At 45.4% G+C, this 26,672-nt stretch overlaps 1 protein-coding gene across 2 annotated transcripts; it reads right to left on the reverse strand.

Annotated features, from left to right (window-relative positions):
- Positions 1-1,850: 1,850 nt before the first annotated feature.
- Positions 1,851-21,754, reverse strand: ALG8 (ALG8 alpha-1,3-glucosyltransferase). Of its 2 annotated transcripts, none has more exons than XM_083362137.1 (13): positions 21,624-21,754; positions 20,653-20,731; positions 18,149-18,342; positions 17,148-17,257; positions 16,862-16,929; positions 15,877-16,003; positions 14,960-15,063; positions 13,822-13,942; positions 11,163-11,302; positions 7,658-7,797; positions 5,921-6,018; positions 4,598-4,670; positions 1,851-2,663 (listed from the first exon to the last, which is right to left on the reverse strand). In XM_083362137.1, the coding sequence occupies exons 1-13, from the start codon at positions 21,716-21,718 to the stop codon at positions 2,435-2,437; spliced, it is 1,578 nt and encodes a 525-aa protein (XP_083218263.1). In that variant the 5' UTR covers positions 21,719-21,754; the 3' UTR covers positions 1,851-2,434. The 2 variants fall into 2 exon arrangements, with proteins under 2 accessions (XP_083218263.1, XP_083218264.1); XM_083362138.1 differs by having other exon boundaries at positions 20,653-20,720; positions 21,624-21,753.
- Positions 21,755-26,672: the final 4,918 nt, after the last annotated feature.

Here is a 26,672-nt window from a genome sequence, read left to right on the forward strand (position 1 = left end):
TTTATTTATTTATTTATTTATTCGGTTTATTTATTTATTTATTTATTTATTTTTTTATTTATAGAACAGAGCTGCAAGGGACCTTGGAGGTCTTCTAGTCCAGCCCCCGCTCAAGCAGGAGACCCTAGACCAGGGGTAGGCAAGCTCGGCTCTTTTATGACTCGTGGACTTCACCTCCCAGAATTCCTAGACAATCTCACCTCTTCTTAAAAACCTGCAGCGTTGGAGCGCCCAGGATATAGAATAGAATAGAATAGAATAGAATAGAATAGAATAGAATAGAATAGAATAGAATAGAATAGAATAGATTTAGATTTCATTAGATTTATATACCGCCCTTTCCCGAAGGACTCAGGGCGGTGAATAGAATAGAATAGAATAGAATGGAATGGAATGGAATGGAATGGAATGGAATGGATGAACTAGAATAGAATAGAATAGAATGAAATGGAATAGAATAGAATAGAATAGAATAGAATAGAATAGAATAGAATGGAATGGAATGAACTAGAATAGAATAGAATGGAATAGAATAGAATAGAATGGAATGGAATGAACTAGAATAGAATAGAATAGAATAGAATAGAATGGAATGGAATAGAATAGAATAGAATGGAATGAACTATAATAGAATAGAATAGAATAGAACAGAACTAGTGTTGTGTAGTTGTGCTTTCTGCAGGATGATTCTACAGCTCTACAACACACTCCCTTTCAGCAGTTCCAAGGGTCCACGCCCATTTGCACCACTCAGGTGACCCTGAGGACACAGGTAAAGCTCCAGGTGGCCTCAACGACCCTCTTAAAGGCAAATGACCAGCTGTCTGCAAGGAGTATAAATCCTTCTCTTCCCCACCATCCAGTCAGAGCCAAAGAAGCTTCTGGGATGAGAAGCAAAACGTCTTGAAAGAGGAAAAAAAGAGTCCATTTGCCTGGTGGGAAAAACATCTTTGGTTTAACTATGACTTGGATGACTGAGAATCATGATTACGGTTTCTTGAGCTTGGCAACCATATCAAAATGTTTTTTTCCCTGGACGATGTCTCCTACTTGATCCTACAGGTCTTCCAATGGTGCACTCTTTACCGCTGCAATTGGCACCATGCACATGACATTGTTATGTAAAATACTCCCAACATTATTTCTCCATCGTGGGAAGTAAGAGGCGTGGACTTCAACTCCCAGCATTCCTCAGTCAGCATCTTCAAATTGCTACATTTGAAATACCCCAGTCCCAGCAATTGATACAGCCACATGAATGCCCATTTTAGACATAGATATCTCCCATGGATTATTTCTAAGCAAACATGAAATCTTAAACCATCTTTTGGTAAATGGTATGCAAGTCCTGAATGTGTATTTTACAGGTAGTCCTTGACTTATGACTGGCTGCTTAGCAAACATTTGAAATTTATGACGGACTCCCCCAAAATTAGTTACTGGGTGCCACAAACTGAATTTATGAGTATTTGCTGTGGCGATTTATATATTTTTTTGCTGGAAACTGGCATTTATGTCTGGTTTCTGGGGGGGAAATGCGCATTGACTAAAAAAACATTCATTTAATGACTGCAGCATTTGCTTAACAGCAGTGGCAACTGCTTAACGACTGCCCCCACCCCACCAAAAAAAATATTGCAAAATCGGGTCAAGTGGTGACTTACTTAATGACTGCCCCAATTTGTGACTGTAATTCCAAACTCGATTACGGTCATAAGTGGAGGGCTACTTGTGTAAGTTTTTCTAGCTAAAAGCTTGGAACAATCATCCATAAATTGGTCTGATCAGATCAGATCAGATTTGCTTGTAAGATACATCTACCATTATACATTCTATGCAGTGCAAGGAGAGAGATTAAAAAACCGAATTCTTTATTTAATTTTCACCCAGCATGATAATAACTTTTTCGAGAGATCGATGATCACGTAATACAGAGTTTGGGAACTCAGCCTCGGTCTCCTTTTTTGGGGGTATGTGCAAAGCCCACCCTACAATTTGCAAACTTGTTTTTTCCTTTTAATTCCAAATAAGATATATGGAATGTGCCTATTTAAATGTTAAAAAAAGAAATTATCTCCTTGAACCCTGCTGCTCAAAACAGGGATAAAGAAATTGTTCCTGTTCCCTCTACGTATGTATCAGCACATCCCTGTGGCCTTTGGAGAGAGAATTATTTGAAAGGAAGAGAAAGCAAAAAGTTTTGATTTCTCCTGCTATAGCAATAACGGAAACAACCGCTACTGCATTCAGGTCGCGCTGGTTTAAAAAGCTGATTATTTCCTTATTAGTTGCAGGTCCCCGAGTCTTTAAAGGAGGAGGAAGCATTTGTGCAACTGGAGACGGGGTCCAGTGTGAGCCCCTGTTGCCGTGCTATGTGGCTCTGTGGACTTGCTGGAATGATCCTTGCCAGCTTAGAATCCATGACAAACCATCATTATTCTTCTTTGTCTTTGCCTTCTGATGGTCCCGTGAAAGCGGAGATGTACAGCTTGAGCCAGGCATAAATGACGCCTAGAGCACAATATACAGAGGTGAGCAATAGAGGCAGGAAGGGCAGTTTTTGAGCCCAGGAGGTAAAAGGGAACACAATTTCACAGACGATTTCTATGGGTATCAGCCCAGCGAGGTGGACTGCTTCCAACCAGTTCAGCAGAGGCTCTTTCCTATGGAGACGGGACAAGAGAAAAGGATTTTAAGGAGACTTCTTCGTAGCCTGACCCTAAAGGTAGTCCTTGACTTACGACTGGTCGCTTAGCGACCATTCAAAGCTACTCTGGACCACCCCCAAATTGGAACGATCCGGTTCGGAAGTTCCATTGGCCGCCCCACCCGACAGGCTTGTGGGGACACAGTAGGACACAGTAGGGGGGTAAGAGTGTGTGTGTGTGTGTGTGAGAGAGAGAGAGAGAGAGAGGGGAGGGAGGGAGGGAGAGAGAGAGGAGAGAGAGAGAGAGAGAGAGAGAGAGAGAGAGAGAGAGAGAGAGAGAGAGAGAGAGAGAAGGCAGGCCCAAGGCCTGCAGAGTCCTTGAGGGGCAGGAAGCAGAGCAGAGGGTGCCTTAGGCCTCAGTGACTCTCAGAGGGAGTACCAACGACCAGATGACTGCAAGGAATATAAATCCTGACGTTCCCCACCGTTCAGCCAGAACTGAAGAAGCTTCTTGCTTGAGAAGCGAAATGTTTTCAAGGGAAATCCCCCCCCCTGCCCAAGGAAGTTCAGCTGTCTTTTGAAAAAGCACCTTTAGGGTGCCTTAAGGGGTGAAGGAAGCCTTGTTAGTCCTGGAACAGGTGTACCTAGGCTTGTGCTAGAACTCCCAAGATCTCCCCTAACCCCGAGGCACCCCGTGCTCCACCTAACGACCGCACTGGGGAGGGCAGGGGTGGGGGCGGGCCCCATAAAGTAATATTACAACTTCTGCCACGCCGTCTGACTGTAAACGGGCAAGCTCCATTACAGTCGTTAACTTGAGGACTACCTGCACCGTTACCTATAACCTTATCTATGAGTGAAGCCAGATGAATCCAGCAGCCCCCAGTTGTGGGTGCTTTTGAAGAAGAGACTGGACAGCCACTTGTGTGGGATGGTATAGGGTTTCCTGCTTGAGTAGGGGGTTGGACTAGAGGACCTCCAAGGTGTTGTGATTCAGGGTCAGCCTGTGGGTTCGGCAGTTGGGTCGGACGATTCAGAGGAGGAGGAGGAGGAGGGTTTTGGAGAGCCTGCAGAGGACAGTTCTGAGGCTTTGCAGAGCTCTCAGCCGGGCCCCTTCCATCTGGTTACGACGCAGACCCAGCTGTGTGAGCCTGACAGTGTGGATGAAGATGACCCACAGCTGGCCCTGTTCAAGGACGCCCAACGCAGGAGGCAGTCCATCAGGAGTAAACAGAGGAAGGCAATGGGGCACCTCGGAAGGAGGCAGAGGGAAGCCACACCTTGAACTGTTTAAAAGGGGAATGTGTGGGAGGGCTGGTTGCTGAAGGCAACCATTTGAGCAGCTCCTGTTTTGTGGTTCGTGTTTTGTTCAGTTTGCTCTGTTTTGCGTCAATAAATCTGGCAGGCTTAGTTCCAGCATTTTGCCTTTGTAAAGGGGTTGTCCCTGCCTTTTCTGCAGGGCCGGTAGTAGGCTGGAACAGAACACAAGGTCCCTTCCAACTCTCTTATCCTATGTTCTATTCTGACTGGCCACTGAGTAAACAAGCTGGTGGACTGGAGTTCGACTTCTTGCAACCAACCCAATGTATAACCAGGGCTTTTATTTTCAAGTAGAGCTGCTTAGGATCAAACGGTCAACCTAATCATCTTGACTCAGCCAAATCCGATTGCTGCTCTCTCTAAGGCTGGTGGTTTCCTTGAAGACATTTCATTACCCAAAGTTAAGTAACACCATCAGTGCAGTGATGATGTTACCTAGTTGGGTGATGAAACGTCTATAAGAAAACAAGCAGAGATTACCAAGCACCCCTCATTTCAATCCGAGCTACAAATATCCTCCTTTGTTGGTTGTTTAATCATCCCTAAGATGGGACAGCGTGCAAAACCTGATCGCTTGGCAATGGGGAAGGTTTTTTTTTCTCTTTATTTATAAAATTATTTCCTTCTTACCTGAACAGGGCCTTCAAGGAGGAGAAACTGTACACTGAAAAGAGGAGCATCAGCAATATTTTAATGGGCAGCTCTGAAAGAAACAACAACAAAGATTTTGTAGCAGCAAATTCCATGGCAGATGTATTGCGTGAAAAAGGATTCCCATTTACGTATCCTGTATTATGCCGTGCATACACTTTGTGGCAACCTCCGAGATATTGGAACATTACTATCATGTCACCCCTAGTCCTTTTTTCGCTGAACTGGACATACTCAATTCCTACAACTGTTCTTCCTATGTTTTAGCCTCCAGTCCCCTGATCATCGTTCTTCTTCTCTGTACTCTTTCTAGAGTCTCAACCTCTTTTTTTACATCGTGGTGACCAAAACTGGATGCCGTATTCTAAGTGTGGCCTTACCAAGGCCTTGTAACGTGGTATTAATACTTCACGTGATCTTGATCCTCTCCCTCTGTCAATGCAGCCTAGGACTGTATAAGACAACACCAGACTGGGTCCAGATTTGCCCTACGGTTTGGTAGTGCTTGGATCAAGTCTGTATTTCCATGTAGAAGAGGATCAGTTACTAGCCTGAACAAAATCCCACGGCACTGATTTAAGCAGAGCCCGTACCAATTTTATCTACGGCTAGGCCAGGGGTAGGCAACCTTGGCTCTTTTATGACTCGTGGACTTCAACTCCCAGAATTCCTGAGCCAGCATGGGGGAAACCTTGGCCCCATGACTTGTGGATTTCAACTCCCAGAATTCCTGAGCCAGCATGAGGGAATTATGCCACCCCTTCTTGACTTGTGGACTTCAACTCCCAGAATTCCTGAGCCAGCATGAGGGAATTATGCCCCCTTTCTTGACTTGTGGACTTCAACTCCCAGAATTCCTAAACTAGCATGGCTAGCTCAGGAATTCTGGGAGTTGAAGTCCACGAGTCATAAAAGAACGAAAGTTGCCTACCCTTGGGCTAGGCCATGCATGTCAATCCATGACCAACCAGTCATGTCCCAGTGTATACACGATTCAAGTACTTGTCAACTGACTCAGATTTACAACTGGTTGTAGCATTGTGTGGCCCCATGACTACAATTTGCAACTTTTTTTTTTTGCTTATTTGTGGGGAAAAAATGGTATTGGAAAAGCTGGATTCACTAGGAACCATGGTGACCTGACTTACGACTGCTTGAAAAAGGATCGTAAAATCAGGTGATTCGACTTATGACTGCAACTTAGAACGGAGGTCCCAGTCCCAATTATGGTGGTAAGTTGAGGACTACCTATATCAAAACAATTTTTTTTTCTTTTTGCAAATAACAAGAAATTAAATATACCTGGTGCGGTAAACAGCAGTGGGAAGAGGGAAAAATGGCCTGCGGTGGACAGTATGAGGTAAATACCAGCATCTTTTGACTTCTCCACAGACAGAAAACTGAGGACAGAAGAAAAAAAAAAGAGGAATATTTCCAGAGTGGAAACTGTTTTTGTCAGGCCTCCCTCAAAGCTGCCACGTTCATTCACCGATAACCACAATACAGGTAAGTCCTTGACTTATTAACCACAATTGACCTCAAAATTTTTGTTGCCACGTGAGACAGTTGTTAATTTTGCCCCATTTTGCGAGCGTTCTTGCCACAGTCGTTAAATCAGTAACACAGCTATTAAGCAAATTTGGCTTCCCCCACTGACTTCGCCTGTTAGAAGGTCGCAGAAAGAGATCCCACGACCCCAGAGCGCTGCAACCGTCATAAATAGGGGCCAGTTGCCAAGGATTCGAATTTTGACACCGGGGATGCTGCAAACTCACCTTTTGTGACTTTTCTGAACTTAGTGGGGAAGCCAGATTCACTTGAAAACCGTTACCGATTTAACAGCTTTAGCGATTCACTTAACAAGACGTGTGGCAGGAATGGTCATAAAGTGGGAGCAAAACCTGCTTAACAACTGTCTCATTAGCAACAGAAAATTCGGGTTCAATTGTGGCTGGTAAGTCGTACATTTTGGATTGTTGTCTTGCTGGAAAAAAAACAACCACCCAGCTTCAGATTCTTCGCCAACTGCTTTCTTGTTCCGACCTGTTTGCGGACTGTTTTAGCAGAGATCTGTCCTGGTTCCACGGACAGTGAAGGAACAGCTGTGGCAGAGGGTTGTCTGGATCCTTAGAAAAACTGAAACAATCCCCAGCTCCAGGCTTCCACTGTATCGCTTGTGGTTGATATTTACGATCGGGCCCATTATGACCTTTCTCTTTCTCTCTCTCTTTTTCTTTCTTTTCCTCTCCTTCCCTCCTGCCTCTCCTCCCCTTCCTTCTGACGTTGCATTTCTCAATTGCCTGCCTCCCTCAGAGAGGGGCTCTGGGCAGCGTACAATATAATCAAAATAAAGTTAAAACATTAAAAGCGGGAGGATTTAGGATTAACATGTTTTAAACGCACAAGAAAATTACAGCACTGGGGGCTTTGCTAACCTCTGGGGGGCAGATGTTCCACAATGCAGGGGCAAAGACAGAGAAGGCCCTCTTCCCACATCCTGCTAGTCGAAATTCTTTGATGGGGTCTGCAGCATTCAAGGGCACGGTAACAATTTAACAGCTAACCAGCTTGTATAATGTGAGATGTATGATGTAATGTAAGGTGGACGATGCAATGACAGGAATGACTCCGCAGGGTCTGTGTCTCTTTAAGAGCAAGCAGGGTCTGCATCCCTTTAAGAGCCTGGGTATATTTTTGCTGCTCTTTCTCTCTCTCTCATCCGTTTCCGGCTGTGTGTTGGATTCTGCTGTATTACCATGTGTAGGTATATTGGTCCTGGTGTATGATGTTGTAGATAAGTGTAATATAAACCACCATTCAATGTAGACTGCTGTTTACTGTGTTTACTCCTGGGTTATTTCAGTGCAATAAGACTGTGCATCCTCTTCACACTTCCCTGCCTGAACGAGTGGGACGGGCTGATGTGATGGGGTGAAGCCAGTTCCATAGGTAACCTGGCCCTATGCCATGTAGGGTTTCAATAGCTCCCTTTCCCACTCACAATGCTTTTTCCTTGGTCAGCAACGACCGCTTTCTTACCTCAAAGGAAGAATGGCGAGGAGGATGGCTTTCTCATGGACGTGCCAACCAAACAGGAAGGAGCTTAGCGCACAGAGAACCAAGCACCTCAGGAATCCTCGGGGCCCTTGGGGTTTAAACCAAAGACAGAAAACAGAAGGCTAGAAATAACAGGCAGAAACAAGAGCTTCAGTGGGTCTTCCACCATTAAGCACGTCATCAATCAATGGCGGCCTCCCTTCTCTGTCATGGCCTAGAGAAGGTGCCTTCAAACGTTGGATGGCTTTAGATCAGGCGTACCCAACCCCAAGTCTTAAAATTGCCACAGTCAAAGCAACGGTCATCTCTACCTCCTGTTGAAGGAGCTCCATTATTCGGTAAAACGAATGGAGCAGAACTCATAAGACAAAGACTCATTTAGTCCATGTTTACATGTTCCGTAGGGTCACAGAAAAAGTTGCAGAATTGTGGTGGCACAGAATATGGCTTCTTCATATATGTTATTAAAAACCACAATCAGCCCATTGGGGAAAAAAAAAGGCTCAGCCCCTGCTCATTGTTGTTTGTGCTAGCATCACAATAACATTGTAAGCCGCCCAGAGTTAATGCTGTGGTAAGTTGGGCGGCCAATAAATTAAATAAAATTAAATAAATTAAATTAAAAATTAAATAAAATTATATTAAACAAAAAATAAATTAAATAAAAAATTAGATTAATTAGATTAAATTAACTAAATAACAAATTAAATCTATATTATGCTATGCTATGCTATACAAATCTCCTGCTGCCTCCTTTTTCAGCCTGGGAAGCAAGAATTTCTTCTGAGCTTCTTCCTCTGCCCATTATACAGCTGTGGGCTATGCTGCCTCTTACCTGATGATTCCCTAGCCTAGACAGCATCTCTTCATCCAGTCTCCCACGGTCATTTCCACAGACCAGGGGTAGGCAACCTTGGCTCTTTTATGACTCGTGGACTTCAAATCCCAGAATTCCTGAACCAGCATGGGGGAATAAGCCTTGGTGGAGCAGTGGGCTAATGCCTCCTTAAGTAACACCAGTTGCCTGCAATTAGAGCAGGTTCGCGTCCCACCAGGCTCAAGGTTGACTCAGCCTTCCATCCTTCCGAGGTAGGTAAAACGAGGACCCAGATTGTTGGGGGCAATTAAGCTGACTTTGTAATAATGCCGCTTGGGGGGGTGTATGAAAGCCCTAATAAGCAGGCATATACATAGAATGAAGGCTACTGCTAAGTTTGTAAAGCCGCCCTGAGTCTTCGGAGAAGGGCGGGGTATAAATGGAATTAAAATAAAATAAAAATAAAATAAAAAACTATTGCCCCTTCATGACTTGTGGACTTCAACTCCCAGAATTCCTGAGCCAGCATGAGGGAAACTTTGGCCCCTTCATGACTTGTGGACTTCAACTCCCAGAATTCCTGAGGTGGCATGGCTGGCTCAGGAACTCTGGGAGTTGAAGTCCACAAGTCGTAAAAGAGCCAAGGTTGCCAACCCCTGCCACAGCCTATTACAGAAGATGGTCAAGAACTACTTTCCACGGATGCTGAAACTAGAACCTGAATAAGTTGCAGGTACCCCTCGACTTACAACCACAATTCAGCCCAAAATGGATGGTGCTAGGTGAGAAATTTGTTGAGGGAGCTTTGCCCCCATTTAATGACTTTTCTTGCCACGTCTGCTAAGTGAATCAACTGCAGTTGTTAAATTCGTCACACGGTTGTTAAGTGAATCTGGCTTTTCCCCTTTGACTTTGCTTGTCAGGTGGCTACAAAAAGAGGATCACATGACCCCAGGAAACTGCGACGGTCATAAACACATGCCAGTTGCCAGGAATCCAAATTTTGATTACGTGACCACGGGGACGCTGTAACGGTTGTAACTGTGAAAAATGGTTGTAAGTCACTTTTTTTCAGCTATAGCTTCGGTCACTGAACCGTTGTAAGCCGAGGACTACCTACACACTCCCTAATTTTTCTCCCTTCCGAGCCTCTTGCTCTGCCCATTGTGCAGCTGTGGGTTATGCCTTCTCTTATCTGACTTCCCTAATCAATATTTCTTTATTCTCCCTCTCTCAAAGTCTTTCTCACATACTATCACAGCTAATGAGCTTCCCGCCTGGAAGGCATTCTCATTAAAATGAGATCCCAGTACAATGTAAGACTGAACAGTCCATCTCACTGACTACGCATTGTTGTTGTTCAGTCGCTAAGCCGTGTGTCAAGGATGAAACTTGGGCAGCTCCGTGCCTCTGCATTTCAACTTTCCTTTAGATTAAAGGGTGGGGGGGAGAGGGGAGAGGAAGGTGTTATTTTCAAGTTGGTAGATGGAGAAACAAAACTTCTTCGATTCAGCTGCAGACCGTGAGAGCCTGAAGCCTTTTCAAGGACACCAGAACAGGTGTGGGTTTGAGCAAGATGGTTCCCATAACAAAGTGAACTTGTTGATATGGATTTCAATCGTAGGCAACCTTGGCTCTTTTATGATACGTGGACTTCAACTCCCAGAATTCCTGAGCCAGCATGGCTCAACTTGGAAACCTCTCCCTTTCCCCTCAACATGGCTGGCTCAGGAATTCTGGGAGTTGAAGTCCACCAGTCATGAAGGGGCCATAGTTCCCCCATGCTGGCTGAGGAATTCTGGGAGCTGAAGTCCACGAGTCATGAAAGGTCCAGAGTTTCCCCATGCTGGCTGAGGAATTCTGGGAGTTGAAGTCTGCAAGTCATAAAAGAGCCAAGGTTGCCTACTCCTGACATAAGACGTTGGGGGATTGGCTGGGAAAATTAGTGTTTAAGTCTATGAATTGATGTTGGAACCTCAGGGTTAGTTTTGCTTCCACGTAACCAAGCAAAGTATTCAATAAACAGTTAAGAATCTGGGGTTTTATTTGGATTCTTGACCTGGATGTTGACATCATGTCTGACTCTTTGCGATCCCCATGGATCGTAGCAAGCCAGGGGCCCCTGTCTTCCACTGTCTCCTGGCGTTTGCCCAAATTCTTCTTCATATCACCAACTATATAAGCCCATCAATTCGAGAAGGATATGGTTTAGACCAGGGGTTCCCCAATTCCTGGGCCACTACTAGGCCTTGAGCCTTTTGGAATCGGGCCGCGAAAGTTTGGGGGGCAAGCACAGGCGCATGCACATCCCCTCACATGAGTAGTGGGCAATCTGCAAAGACAAAATGTTGGGGAACTCTGGTTTAGATAGAAAAAAAATCTGTGATTAACAGATTTTCCCCAAGACCGGATGCAATGTTTTAGCCCAATTTTTGACATTGGGCCAAATCTCCATTAGCTGCACAGGGGGTGAAAAAGCACCTTCCACTTTAATGTTTTATGCCTCTGTAAGAATCAGGCACAGTAATATTTAGAACTTTTTACTTACTTTATCTCTCGCCTAGGAAAATTTTTGCCTGAGAATTGTGGCAAGGCAGTTTATCAAGGAAGAGCAGAGTCAGAGGAAATTAAACAACTAACAGTACAAGGGTGATACTGGTTTATACTTACCAGCATGGAGAAGGTGGTACAGAATAAGGTTGCTAGTGGGGTCACAGAAGGCAGGACGCTGTGCTGAAATTCCTGAACCAGCCCTCCAGTCATGGCTGCCTTAGGTATTTTTGCAGGGTCAAGCAATTGATACTTCAGTCCTGGTAAGTCCAGAGAAAACCTGTTAAATGAGCTCAGGTGCAGAGTCAAGCAATCTGAAATTGAATTCTGGTATCTTTGGTCCTTCCTGAGCTTGGTGGTTTTCTTGCAAATGTTTAATTTACTCAAGTAGGTAACATTTTCAGTGCTAGGAGGTATGTGTGTGTGTGTATATACAGGAGGATTGTGGGGTCCTGGGTGCTCTCTGAGCTTGGTGGTTTTCTTGCAAATGTTTAATTAGTCAAGTAGGTAACATTTTCAGTGCTAGGTGTGTGTGTGTGTGTGTGTGTGTATACAGGAGCAGGATTGTGGGGTCCTGGGTGCTCTCTGAGCTTGGAGGTTTTCTTGCAAATGTTTAATTATTCAAGCAGGTAACATTTTCAGTGCTCTGCGCGCGCGCACACACACACACACGAGGACTGTGGGGTCCTGGGTGTTCTCTGAGCTTGGTGGCTTTCTTGCAAATGTCTAATTACTCAAGTAGGTAACATTTTCAGTGCTAGGTAGGTGTGTTTTTGTGTGTGTGTGTGTGTACACACAGGAGGACTGTGGGGTCCTGCGTGCTCTCTGAGCTTGGTGGTTTTCTTGCAAATGTTTAATTATTCAAGTAGGTAACATTTTCAGTGCTAGGTAGGTGTGTGTTCGTACACACAGGAGGACTGTGGGGTCCTGCGTGCTCTCTGAACTTGGTGGTTTTCTTGCAAATGTTTAATTATTCAACTAGGTAACATTTTCAGCGCTAGGTAGGTGTAGGTGTGTGTGTACACACAGGAGGACGACTGTGGGGTCCTTGGTGCTGTCGGAGCTTGGTGGTTTTCTTGCAGACGTTTCACTACCAAACTAGTTAATCTCATCAGTGCTAGCGGGGAGGAGGAGGAGGAGGAGGAGGAGAACTGCGGGGTCCTTAGTGGTTTTCTTGCAGACGTTTCACTACCAAACTGGTTAATCTCATCTATGCTAGTAGGGAGTGGGGTTTGCTCATACCAAAACTTGCTTGACCGAAACGTCTCCTCCTCTCTAGCTATCAACACCTCTACGTGCAGAGATTAACACCGAGACAAATGATCAAGAATTAAACAATCAAGGCCTTATCAATGCAGACAAATAATTGAACAGTAGATGTCTATGGAGATTCTCAGTCATCCAGGTCATGGCTGTCCCAAGGGTGCTCCTTCAGAGCCCAAGAAGCTTCTTGGATGAGAAGCGAAACGTCTTCGAAGAAAAACAAGCAAGTTCAGTTGCCTCTTGAAAAAAAGCTCCTTTGGGACAAGTCAACAGGAAACAGCCTAATCAAGGAATCACCAAGATGACTCCGACCAACAGTGATAGAGGAAGCCATGTGTAAACAGAGAGCAAACCCCACCTCCTTCTAGCACTGATGATGTTACCTAGTGGGGTCAGGAAACATCTGCAAGAAAACAGACCTGCCCATAGAGCAGGGGTCTTCAAACTTGGCCCTTTCATGACTTGTGGACTTCAACTCCCAGAATTCCTCAGCCAGCATGGGGGAACTATGGCCCCTTCATGACTCGTGGACTTCAACTCCCAGAATTCCTCAGCCAGCACGGTGGGATCTAATGGCCCCTTCGTGACTCGGCGATTTCAACTCCCAGAATTCCTCAGATAGCATGGGGGAACTATGGCCCTTCATGACTTGGGGACTTCAACTCCCAGAATTCCTCAGCCAACACGGTGGGATCTAATGGCCCCTTCATGACTCAGGGACTTCAACTCCCAGAATTCCTCAGCCAGCATGGGGTAACTATGGCCCCTTCATGACTTGTGGACTTCAACTCCCAGAATTCCTCAGCCAGCATGGGGGAACTATGGCCCCTTCATGACTTGTGGACTTCAACTCCCAGAATTCCTCAGCCAGCATGGGGGAACTATGGCCCCTTCATGACTTATGGACTTCAACTCCCAGAATTCCTCGGCCAGCATGGGGGAACTATGGCCCCTTCATGACTTGTGGACTTCAACTCCCAGAATTCCTCAGCCAGCACGGTGGGATCTAATGGCCCCTTCATGACTTGTGGACTTCAACTCCCAATTCCTCAGCCAGCATGGGGGAACTATGGCCCTTTCATGACTTGTGGACTTCAACTCCCAGAATTCCTCAGCCAGCATGGGGGAACTATGGCCCCTTCATGACTTGTGGACTTCAACTCCCAGAATTCCTGAGCCAGTATGGGGGAACTATGGCCCCTTCATGACTTGTGGACTTCAACTCCCAGAATTCCTCAGCCAGCATGCCTGGCTGAGGAATTCTGGGAGATGAAGTCCACAAGTCATAAAAGGGCCATGTTTGAAGACCCCTGGTTTAGGTTAAGTGGAGATCCTTTTAGGCTGCCGTTAGCTGGACTTGACAAGTTATTGCCCGTTCTATCGAAATTATACCCTGCTTTTGATTTTTATACTGTGAACCACCCAGAATTGACTGAAGTGAGGTTGTGGTGTCTATGTCAAATAAAATGGCTGGATGGAAAGACAGACAGACAAACAGAAGGATTAAGGTACCTACCAAGGACCGACAACATTTTGTCAACGGAGTTATACACCGCCCAAACGTTTGGGGCCCAGTAGGCATGGCAGAGACCCCGTTTGAACGGGAAAAGGCGAGAGAAAACTTGAGGAAGTTGGCCCTAAGTTGGAGAAAAATCGTATTAACCTTTTCTTCGTTCTATTTAGAACAGTTTTTTTTCTTCAAATGTGGCGTATTTAAGGCGTGTGGACGTCCGCTCCCAGAATTCCCCAACTAGCCACCTTTTGACCAACATCCACCCCTTCTGATGGTTGCCAAGTTTGAAAAACACCGATTTAAGAGGAAGAGGAGACTTTATTGCTTTTTTTTCCTTTTCTTTCACAGCACTCAACCAGGCTGGATCTTACATGTTGAATGTTAAAAATTTAATACACCACTTTTTCTTCCTTTTTTGGTACGCTATTTTTTTCTTTGTTTGATGTGGTTAAGAGCTGAATGTCTGTTTCCGTTTTCTTACATGTTGTCTGTTTTACCGTTCTGTATTTTATTCTCTCTGATAAAACAATGAACTTATAAAACCACCACACTGATTCAGACCAAGAAACAACTCACCCCAATCACATTTTAAACGCTGCTATGTTTGGAATATAAGGGACGCAGTGGCTCAGTGGGTTAGGACACTGAGCTTGTCAATCAGAAGGTCGGCAGTTTGGCGGGTCAAATCCCGAGTGCCGCGTAACAGAGTGAGCGCCTGTTACTTGTCCCAGCTTCTGCCAACCTAGCAGTTCGAAAGCACGTAAAAATGCAAGTAGAAAAATAGGGACCACTCCGGTGGGAAGGTAACAGCGTTCCGTGTGCCTTTGGCGTCTAGTCATGCCAGCCACATGACCACGGAGACGTCCTCGGACAAGCGCTGGCTCTTCGGCTTTGAAACGGAGATGAGCACCGGCCCCTAGAGTTGGAAACGACTAGCACGCATGTGCGGGGGAACCTTTACCTTTTTATGTTTGGAATATTGCTACTTCGCTTTAGTTGGTTTTGAAAACTAAATGCATTTGTTTTTCTTTAATTTATTCAAATTTGTTCTGTGTGCCCAACGGCATATTGACGATGCCATAACTTGAGGAACTTTCACAAAAATGGTCTTACAGAAAAAAAAAGAGAGGGGGTTCCTTACCCAAACCAAAAATGGTCCCAGGGAAACAGCAGAAACAAGGCAGACAATTAATCCCAGACTGATTAAGCGGAGAAAACTGAAACTGCGCCATCGAAGAGATCCATCTAGACACAATGAGAGCTAGAATGATGATACTAGATTATTTCAAACCTGCCAGTGACAGGTCAGACCACCTTTCTAACTAGACCTCAAGGTAATCCTCGACTTACGACTGCAATTGAGTCCAAAATTTCCCTTGATCAAGCAAGACCCTTGAGTTTTGCCCCATTTTATGACCTTTGTTGCCACAGATGTTAAGTGAATCGTTGCAGTTGTTAAATTAGTAACATGGCCTTTAAGGGAATCTGGATTCCCAACTGACTTTGCTTGTCCGATGGTCACAAAAGTGGATCACATGTTCTCAGGACAATGTAACCGTCAGGAGTGACCCCGGGGTTCAGGCCAGTTGCCAAGTGCCCAAATTTTGACCACATGAAGAGATATGGGTAGTCCTCGAATTATGACCAAAATTGAGCCCAACATTTATGTTGCTAAGTGAGACATTTGTTAAGTGAGTTTTGCCCCATTTTACGACCTTTCTTCCCACATCTGTTACATGAATCACTGCAGCTGATGTTAGTAACACGGTTGTTAAGGGAATCTGGCTTTCCCATTGGCTCGGCTTGTCAGGCGGCCGCAAAAGGGGATCACGTGACCCGGTATACCGTCATAAAGATGAGTCAGTGGTAGCATCTGAATTTTGACCATGTGACCAGGGAGACGCTACCACGGTCGTGTGAAAAATGGTCATAAGTCACTTTCTTCAGTGCCGTTGTAACTTTGAATGGTCACTAAGCGAACTACTGTTAAGTCGAGGACTGCCTCTACTAGAATCCAACCTTTTTGCCTTCCAGGTATGAAATTGTCAGCAAACGTACCTGGATTATTTTCAGTGAAGCAGTAAGATCGGAGTAGATAGACGCCATAGGCTGGGGCTACGTAGAGGTAAATGTGCTTGAAGTGCAGGAGAGCAGCAAAGAGGAAAGCGCCTTCTAAGTATCTTTTCTGGAAAGAAATGGGGGCAGGGGTGGGGAGAGAGATGAGAAGAGCTAAGAGTTAAGATAAACAGGCACCCATCGTCTTTTACCAAAGCGTGCTGGCCAAGGAGTTGGGGATGAGGATGTTGGGGGCTTGTGGAGAGTTTAGCAAAAACAATGTAAGAGCTTCTCAAGATTCAGAATTTTTTGTGTGTGGTTAATTATAGTAGAAATAAGGGACACGGTGGCTCAGTGGGTTAGGACGCTGAGCTTGTCGATCAGATGGTCGGCAGTTTGGCGGGTCGAATCCCGAGTGCCGCGTAAACAGAGCGAGCGCCTGTTACTCGTCCCAGCTTCTGCCAACCTAGCAGTTCGAAAGCACGTAAAAATGCAAGTAGAAAAATAGGGACCACTCCGGTGGGAAGGTAACAGCGCGCCGTGCGCCTTTGGCGTCTAGTCATGCCGGCCACATGACCACGGAGACGTCCTCGGACAAGCGCTGGCTCTTCGGCTTTGAAACGGAGATGAGCACCGGCCCCTAGAGTTGGAAACGACTAGCACGCATGTGCGGGGGAACCTTTACCTTTTTATACTAGAAATACTGGGAATTCTTGTTCCACTGTAGGCATGGAAGCTGGCTGGGTGACTTTGGCCCCATGTCACCAGGAGACGGTAAGTTCTAGTCCTGCCTTAGGCTGCTTCCTTTCTCTCTCAACCCAACCCACCGCACAGGGCTGTTGTTGTGGAGAAAATAGGAAGAGGAAGAAGTAAAAGACTATGTATGTGTATATATGTGTATGTGCATATATGTATACATACATACACACATGTATGTATGTATGTATATTAAGAGAGAGGGAGAGTGGGGGGAAGGACTATACACTACCTGGAATAATCGTGCAATAGAAAGCAGCAGAAATCCAAACAGGAAACCGTTGTATTGAAAGTGAATATCTGAGATTAATTTAAGGAAGTCCATCAGCTTCAGAAAAATTGCTCTAAGCAAGCCAAGAGGCTTTTTCAATTTGAATTCAATCCCGCCTAGTTCCAAAAAAATCAAACCCTTAATAGATTCAATCGATCAAAACGTACACCCGAGTTGTTTCTTGCCCCTCTGGGGCTATTTGGTTCCCGCATGAGTAGCTTCAGAAGCAACTCGAAGGCAAGGATACGATCTACAATTAAGAGGCCAAAATTCCACAACAGAAGGACAGAAAGAACAAACGTTGGGCTTTCCAATGGGTCTTTCCCACCTTGCTTCCCGCTTACACAACTGCAGCATCTGGAACAAGAAAATGAAGACCCACAAATCTTGCGTGCACGCATCTTACGGGACGGGTACGGTTTATCAGGCAAAAATGTCTACGTTCCTTCCATCTTCCCAATTACAGATAGTCCTCAATGTACGACCATTTGTTTAGCCACTGTTCAAAGTTACGACAGTGGAAAAAGGGGCGTGAACTTTTTTTTTCTTTTTTTTTTTACACTTACGACCAGTGCAGCATCCCCAGGGTTGCTTGATCAAAACTCAGATGCCTGGCAACTGGCATGTATTTATGACGGTTGCAGGCTCTCCCGGTGTGTGTGTGTGTGTGTGTGTGTGTGACGTGATCCCCTTTTGCGACCTTCTGACAAGCAAAGTCAATGAGGGGGAAGCCGGATTCGCTTAACCGCTGTGTGACTAACTTAACAACTGCAGCGATTCGCTTAATCATCGGGACAAAAAAAAAAAAGATCGTCAAATGGGGCAAAATTCACCCAACAACTTAGCAACACAAAACTCTGGGCTCAATTCTGTTCGTAAGTCAAGGACTACCTGTAATGCCTCCTTAAGTAACACCAGCTGCCTGCAATTAGTGCAGGTTCGAGTCCCACCAGGCTCAAGGTTGACTCAGCCTTCCATCCTTCCGAGGGAGGTAAAATGAGGACCCAGATTGTTGGGGGCAATTAAGCTGACTTTGTAATAATGCTGCTTGGGGTGTGTGTGAAAGCCCTAATAAGCAGGCATATACATAGAATGAAGGCTACTGCTAAGCTTGTAAGCCACCCTGAGTCTTCGGAGAAGGGCGGGATATAAATGTAATAAAAATAAAATAAATAAAATAAAATAAATAAATAAAGACCAGGATAGTCAACCTCAATGGCCCCATCGAATAAAGAGACAACCACCTACTGGTACACAGCATAGATGTAGAGCGTGTCTGTAGCAATCACCGATAGCCTTTGGAAAAGAACGGTCATTTGGCTGGAATGGTTGAGGTTCTGAACGGACAGCATCTCTTTGTCAAAGTATACGGCGGCATAGGAAAGCACACGCTCGAACCAGGCAAAAAAGGGAGGGTAATCCAAGGTCCACTCGGAAGTTGCCTGAAATTAAAAACAAGTTAAGAATCTACAGGAAGAGGCGTCTCTGCTGATTGTACATTTCAAACTTTAGGATCCTCTCCAGGTCACAAAATCCTCCAGTCCGGCAAGGTCAAAGGCAACTCAAGGCAGCGAAGATACCGAATATTTCTTCCTCCCCTTGCTTTCCCCACAATGACAACCCCGTGAGAGGGACTAGCCAAAAGTCACCCAGCCGGCTTTCATGCCTAAGGTGGGATTAGAACTGACAAGTCTCTTGGTGATTGGCCCAAAGTCACTCTGTCTGTTTTTCATGCCCAAGGCGGGAATGGAACTCATAGTCTTCCGGTGATTGGCCCAGAGTTACCCAACTGGCTTTTCATGCCTACGGTGGGACTAGAACTCATAGTCTTCCGGTGATTGGCCCAGAGTTACTCAACTGGCTTTTCATGCCTAAGGTGGGACTAGAACTCATAGTCTTATGGTGATTGGCCCAGTTACCCAACTAGCTTTCATGCCTAAGGTGGGACTAGAACTCATAGTCTTCTGGTGATTGGCCCAGTTACCCAACTGGCTTTCATGCCTAAGGTGGGACTAGAACTCATAGTCTTCGGGTGATTGGCCCAGAGTTACTCAACTGGCTTTTCATGCCTACGGTGGGACTAGAACTCCTAGTCTTCTGGTGATTGGCCCAGTTACCCAACTGGCTTTCATGCCTAAGGTGGGACTAGAACTCCTAGTCTTCTGGTGATTGGCCCAGTTAGCCAACTAGCTTTCATGCCTAAGGTGGGACTAGAACTCCTAGTCTTCTGGTGATTGGCCCAGTTACCCAACTAGCTTTCATGCCTAAGGTGGGACTAGAACTCATAGTCTTCTGATGATTGGCCCAGTTACCCAACTGGCTTTCATGCCTAAGGTGGGACTAGAACTCATAGTCTTCTGGTGATTGGCTCAGAGTTACCCAACTGGCTTTCATGCCTAAGGTGGGACTAGAACTGACAGTCTCTTGGTGATTGGCCCAAAGTCACTCATTCTGTTTTTCATGCCTAAAGTGGGACTAGAACTCAGATTGGCCCAGAGTTACCCAACTGGCTTTCATGCCTCTGGTGGGACTAAAACTCAAGTCTTCTGGTGATTGGCCCAAAGTCACCCAACTAGCTTTGTGGTTGTTGAAGAATTCCATTGCTTTCTTAAAAGATCTATAAGATACGAGATTTTGAGAAAAGTAAGAGATGAACCTTTGAAATACAAGCAAAAGGAAATTGTAGTCCTCAAACAAATTATTTGGAGAATAAGAGAATATCAGTTTCTAACCAGGAAATTAATTGAAAAAGGAGTGAATTTCAAATGGCTGATTCCAGAAGGGATTTTAATTTATACGAAAATATATAGATTGGACACAGCACTTAAAGCAATGGAATTCTTCGACAACCACACACACCCAACTGGCTTTCATGCCTAAGCCAGGACTAGAACTTACAGTCTCCTGGTGATTGGCCTAGTCACCCAGCCGGCTTCCATGCCTAAGGTGGGACTAGAACTCACAGACTCCTGTTTTCTAACCTGATGCCTTAACCACCAGACCAAAACAGCTCTGTCACAACTGATTACAATAATAAAAGATAACAGTCTAAAAAGGGGAGGAAAAGGCTGCAAAAAAGTAAAGATTTTAAAATAACATTAGTTAGTGAACTCCCTTTAAAAAAAATTCCCAGAATTCAAGGAATTGGAAGAATTGTCCAGAATCCATTTAATTTTAATTTAATTTAAATTTATTAATATTTCTATACCGCCCTTCTCCCAAAGGACTCAGGGCGGTGAACAGGGCAAGAATAAAAAAGTGACAGACCGAACTTACCCAAACCATTGCAAGCCAGCCTGTTGTTGCTATTCTCGTTTGTGCAAAGGGGAACGATCTGGATCAGTTTGCTGGGCTAAACCAGACAGAGACCTTCACTTTTTTTTAATCTAGGAAGGCTGACAGTACAGACAAAAGAGACTGCAATTGCCTGCTTGGGAGGTTTGTTCAGCTTCCGGTGACAACAAGCCAACTTTCTGGTTAAACAATCTCTCTCGGTAGATTCAGAAACCATATCATGAGCCCAGCCCTTATCAACACTCCCATTTTGGAGGAAAGCACAGCCAGTTCTCAATTTACAACCGTTGTGAATTTTCCACACTTACAACCACTGCAGCATCCTCACGGTCAATATTCGGACGCTTGGCAACTGACTTGTATTTATGAGGGTTTTGTGACTTTCTGACAAGCAAAGCCAAGTCACTTGCTCTACAAACCAAGGATATTTCATGCAATTGGAAGGATAAGGTACTCACCTCGTAATACCACTGAGAGGCTGGTAGGCTGTGAGTAATGGCAAGCCAATTCCTATGCACTTCAAAATCTGTGGAATGACTACAAGGAGTTAACCATTAGTATCCAGAGAGAGGTTTCTCCACACCCAGCTGTTTTCCACTTTATTGAGCAATAAAACAAAGACTAGCCAGGTTAACTACTTGTTAACAGGTTATTTATTTATTTATTTTATTGGATTTGTATACCACCCTTTCCCGAAGGACTCAGGGCAGTTTACAGGGAATTAAAACAAGAAATACAAAAATTTAAAAAAACAATTTAAAAGATTATAACAGTCCCTGAAAGAGTTAGCCCTCGACTTACAACGGTTTATTTAGTCACCGTTCAAAGTTGCAACGGGACTGGAAAAAAAGGGACCGTTTTTCCACACTTACGACCTTTGCAGCCTCTGACTCGTGTTTATGACGGTTGCAGCGCGCCTGGGGTCACGTGAGATCCCCTTTTGGGACCTTCTGACAAGCAAAATCCATGGGGAGGGGAAAAAAAGCCGAATTCACTTAGCGACCGTGGTGCTAACTTAACAACCGCAGCGATTCACTTAACAACCGTGGCACGAAAAGTCGTAAAACGGGGCAACATTCACTTGACCGATGCTTCACTTGAGCCAACCAAAATGTTGGGCTCGGTTGTGGTGGCGGGTCGAGGACTGCCTGTTTTTGCAACTCCCTCTTGGAAGCGTTAACACGACAACCTCCATCATCCCCAGCCACCGTGGCTCGCACCGACTATATAGATCAGCGGAGCTTGGAAGGGTAGCAAAGAAGAGCGCGGAGGGAGGGGGAGAGCCACGGGAACAGCCACAAAAAGGGCACTATCAGCGGCGGGCGGGGGAGAACTCCCTGGGAACAGCCGAATCCACAATGGCGGCGATAGAGCCTTCCGCCTCCGCGCGCCTTTTTAACCAGCCAAATAACGAATCCGGATCTCTTACTATGTCGGAATGAGGAGCATTTTCAGGAACGTCACGCCGAAGGCCAAAGCCAGAAAGGAGCCCCTTCCTCCGCACCAAGCTCGGCGCGCCGCCATAACGGCCCGTTCTTTTCCCGCAGGAGGGACGGAAGGGCACCACTGCGCATGCTCCAGACACTGACCGTTTGGCTCCCGCTATTTTTATTTTTATTTTTTTGAATGGAGCTCGATGTCTGAGCATCTGCGCAGGCGCTGACAAGTCAAACCTTTGAGCCTGCGCAGTGGCTTATTTGTTCTAGAGACGGAGATAATTCTTGCAAGTTGGAGGTTATTTAGTGGGAATAAACAGCCGCAACGGATTCAATGATCTTAATATAGTAAATACACACAAGACTGTAGTCTTGTTGCATATTTAGTCGCAGCATCTTATTGCTGCTCAAAAGTAAGCTACGTTACTCAATATAAAATAAAAATTCCATAAATCAGTGGGATTTAATGGCTCAGCGTTGGCTGCCTGAGGAATTCTGGGAGTTGAAGTCCACGAGTCATGAAGGGGCCATAGTTTCCCCATGCTGGCTCAGGAATTCTGGGAGTTGAAGTCCACAAGTCATGAAGGGGCCATAGTTCCCCCATGCTGGCTCAGGAATTCTGGGAGTTGAAGTCCACGAGTCATGAAGGGGCCATAGTTCCCCCATGCTGGCTCAGGAATTCTGGGAGTTGAAGTCCACGAGTCATGAAGGGGCCATATTTCCCCCATGCTGGCTCAGGAATTCTGGGAGTTGAAGTCCACTAGTCATGAAGGGGCCATAGTTCCCCCATGCTGGCCCAGGAATTCTGGGAGTTGAAGTCCACAAGTCATGAAGGGGCCATAGTTCCCCATGCTGGCCCAGGAATTCTGGGAGTTGAAGTCCACAAGTCATGAAGGGGCCATAGTTTCCCCATGCTGGCCCAGGAATTCTGGGAGTTGAAGTCCACAAGTCATGAAGGGGCCATAGTTCCCCCATGCTGGCCCAGGAATTCTGGGAGTTGAAGTCCACAAGTCATGAAGGGGCCATAGTTTCCCCATGCTGGCTGAGGAATTCTGGGAGTTGAAGTCCACAAGTCATGAAGGGGCCATAGTTTCCCCATGCTGGCCCAGGAATTCTGGGAGTTGAAGTCCACAAGTCATGAAGGGGCCATAGTTCCCCCATGCTGGCCCAGGAATTCTGGGAGTTGAAGTCCACAAGTCATGAAGGGGCCATAGTTTCCCCATGCTGGCCCAGGAATTCTGGGAGTTGAAGTCCACAAGTCATGAAGGGGCCATAGTTTCCCCATGCTGGCTGAGGAATTCTGGGAGTTGAAGTCCACAAGTCATGAAGGGGCCATAGTTTCCCCATGCTGGCTGAGGAATTCTGGGAGTTGAAGTCCACAAGTCATGAAGGGGCCATAGTTTCCCCATGCTGGCTGAGGAATTCTGGGAGTTGAAGTCCACAAGTCATGAAGGGGCCATAGTTTTCCCATGCTGGCTCAGGAATTCTGGGAGTTGAAGTCCACAAGTCATAAAAGTCAAGGTTGCCTACCCCTGGGCTACCCAGTGCTTTTTTTGTCATACAACAGAGTTCCGGCACCTTTTTCCAACGGATTTCCAAGTTTTAAAAGTAACTTTTGAAAATTTGATGTTTGATCCACGTGGACTTGAATCGCCCTGTCTACCGTAGCAGGTTGGTGGCAAAATCATTAAAACGGTGCATGGGGGCTGCTTGTGTGTCGAGTCCGATGCATGTGTTCTTCGCGCTGGTTGTGATGTGCTGCTTGGCACTGCTCAGATTGTGATTGGTTGTGTGGTTGCACGCTGTGGCCGTTGTGTTTTGTTACACAACTGACGTGTGGGTGTGTGTACAGTGATTGACTATGCGCAAAATGTAAATAATTTCTTTATTTTAAAAAATCGTTGGTGAATTGAAAATCATTTTTTACTTTTTAGTGTAAAATTTACTATGAACATGTGCCTTAAATGCAATAAATTAAATTTAGGTTAAGAACTGAATATATATATTTTTAAAAATAAAAGATTAACAAGATGTGAGTTCCGGCACCTTTTCTCTTACAAAAAAAAAGGCACTGGGGCTGCTACCTCGTTTTTTTTATATTTTTAAACATTTTGAATGGAAATCTGACAAATAGCAGTCTTAACTTAAGGCAGATAGATAAATAAAAATAGTAGCAGGCTGCCATCTAGTGTTTGGTCTGAAAGTGCACCTACCTAGCCAAAAATCAGGCATTTGGGGGGAAAAAACACCTTTTTATTAACTTATTTCTAGCATTGTTCTTAGAGGGAGGTGTCAATCTGGAGGTAGTTTGCGAGACTGCACTAGAAAAATGTTTTGGGAAGCAAGTGAGTCTGGATAAGGGCAGGATATAAATAGAATTAAAATAAATAAAAATAAATAAAATCTGCAGTGGTGGGTGGGGCAAGCTCTCCAGCTGCACAGAGGCAGAGAAATGAGACGGAGGTGGAGAGCAGGCGCTTTACAATAGGATAGAGTTGGAAGGGACCTTTGGAGGTCTTCTAGTCCACCCCCCTGCTCAAGAAGGAGAACCTATACCATCTCAGACAGGTGATTGTCCAGTTCTCTTCTTAAAGAGCTCCGGTGATGGAGCGCCCACAATTTCTGGAAGCAACTTCTGTTCCACTGGTCAATTGCCGTCACTGTCAGGAAGTTTTCTCCTTCATTCCTTAAAACCCTACATAGCATAGGGCCAGGCTATCTATGGAACCACTTCGCCCCATCACACGTGAAGTATTAATACCACTTTACAAAGCCTTGGTAAGGCCACCCTTGGAATCCTGCATCCAGTTTTGGTCACCACGATGTAAAAAAGATGTTGAGACTCTAGAAAGAGTGCAGAGAAGAGCAACGAAGATGATTGGGGGGCTGGAGGCTAAAACATATAATGAACGGTTGCTGGAATTGGATATGTCTAGTTTAATGAAGAGAAGGACGAGGAGGGACAGGATAGCAGTCTTCCAGTATCTGAGGGGCTGCCCCAAAGAAGAGGGAGTCAAGCTATTCTCCAAAGTGCCTGAAGGCAGGACAAGAAGCAATGGATGGAAACTCATCAAGAAGAGAAGCAGTCTAGAACTAAGGAGGAATTTCCTGACAGTGGGAATAATTCACCAGTGGAACTACCTGCCTCCAGAAGTGGTGAATGCTCCAACACTGGAAGTTTTTAAGAAGAGACTGGGCAGCCATTTGTCTGAAATGGTATAGGGTTTTCTGCCTGAGCAAGGGGTTAGACTAGATGACCTCCAAGGAAATTTAATTTTAATTTAATTTATTGAGATTTCTATACCGCCCTTCTCCCAAAGGGACTCAGGGCGGTTCACAGGGCATAAATATAAAATGACAATACAAAAATTAAAAGACAATTAAATCAATGCCCAAGTTAAAACAAGAATAATAAACAAGCCTATAAAAACCCATATACCCCCATCAGGCCAGACCCGCTAGTTCAAATAAATGGGTCTTCAACCCGCGACGGAAGGATCGGAGGTCTGATGCCGTCCGGAGCTCAGCCGGCAGTTGGTTCCATAATGCCGGAGCACCCACAGAGAAGGCCCTCCCCCTGGGGGCCACCAGTCGACATTCCTTGACAGGAGGCACCCTGAGGAGGCCCTCTCTGTGGGCGCGCACAGGGCGGAGGGGAGTCGACGCCGGCAGCAGGTGGTCCTCGAGGTATCGCGGACCCATGCCATGTAGGGACTTAAAGATCATAACCAAAACCTTGAACCTTACCCGGAAGACAACTGGTAACCAATGCAGCTCACGGAGCAAAGGTGTAACATGGGAGTACCGGGAAACTCCCAAGACAACTCTCGCGGCCGCATTCTGTACCAGTTGGAGCCTCCGAGTAGTCTTCAAGGGAAGCCCCATGTAGAGAGCGTTACAGTAGTCTAGGCGAGAGGTCACGAGCGCATGAGTGACCGTACATAAGGCCTCCCGGTCCAGATAGGGCCGCAACTGGCGCACCAGGCGAACCTGGGCAAAACTTTTTATTATTATTATTATTATTATTATTATTATTATTATTATTATTATTATTATTATTATTATTATTATTACCCATCCCACTCGTTCAGGCAGGGAAGGCATGCTGCGGACCCCGTCAGTCAAAGAATTTCGACTGGCAAGGTCTGAGAAGAGGGAATTCTTTGCCTCTGCCCCTGCATTGTGGAACATCTGCCCCCCAGAGGTTAGCAAAGCCCCCAATTCTGTAATTTTATCAAGCATTTAAAACATGTTAATCCTAAATCATTCTGCTTTTAATGTTTAACTTTATTTTGACTATACTTTGTATCCCCAAAAGTAAGGCCTACCTACACCAACAATAAGCCCTAGCTTGATTTTGAGGGGGTGGGCCTAATATAAGCCCTATCCCAAAAATAAGCCCTAGTTTGGGGGCGAGGCACACCCCTAAAAATCTTGATTCTATCCCTCTGTTAATGCAGAGGGATAGAATCAAGATCACCTGAAGGGTTAATACCACTTTACAAGGCCTTGTTAAGGCCACACTTGGAATATGGCATCCAGTTTTGGTCCCCACGATATAAAAAAGATGTTGAGACTCTAGAAAGAGTGCAGAGAAGAGCAACAAGGATGATCAGGGGACTGGAGGCTAAAACATATAAGGAGCAGTTGCTGGAATTGGGGATGTCTAGTTTAATGAAGATAAGGTCTAGGGCAGGGGAAGGCAACCTTGGCTCTTTTATGACTCGTGGACTTCAACTCTCAGAATTCCTGAGCCAGCCATGCTGAGGGAAAAGGGAGTTTCCAAGCTGAGTCATGCTGGCTCAGGAATTCTGGGAGTTGAAGTCCACGAGTCATAAAAGAGCCAAAGTTGCCTACCCCTGGTCTAAGGGGTGGCATGATAGCAGTTTTCTTAGAAGACGCTTCGCTTCTCATCCAAGAAGCTTCTTCAGCTCTGACTAGATGGTGGGGAATGGAAGGATTGCATCTAGTCAGAGCTGAAGAAACTTCTTGGATGAGAAGCGAAACGACTTCAAAGAAAAACAAGGAAGTCCAGTTGCCTC

This window comes from Vipera ursinii, assembly GCF_947247035.1.
Source record: "Vipera ursinii genome assembly, chromosome: 4".
NCBI lineage: Eukaryota > Metazoa > Chordata > Lepidosauria > Squamata > Viperidae > Vipera > Vipera ursinii.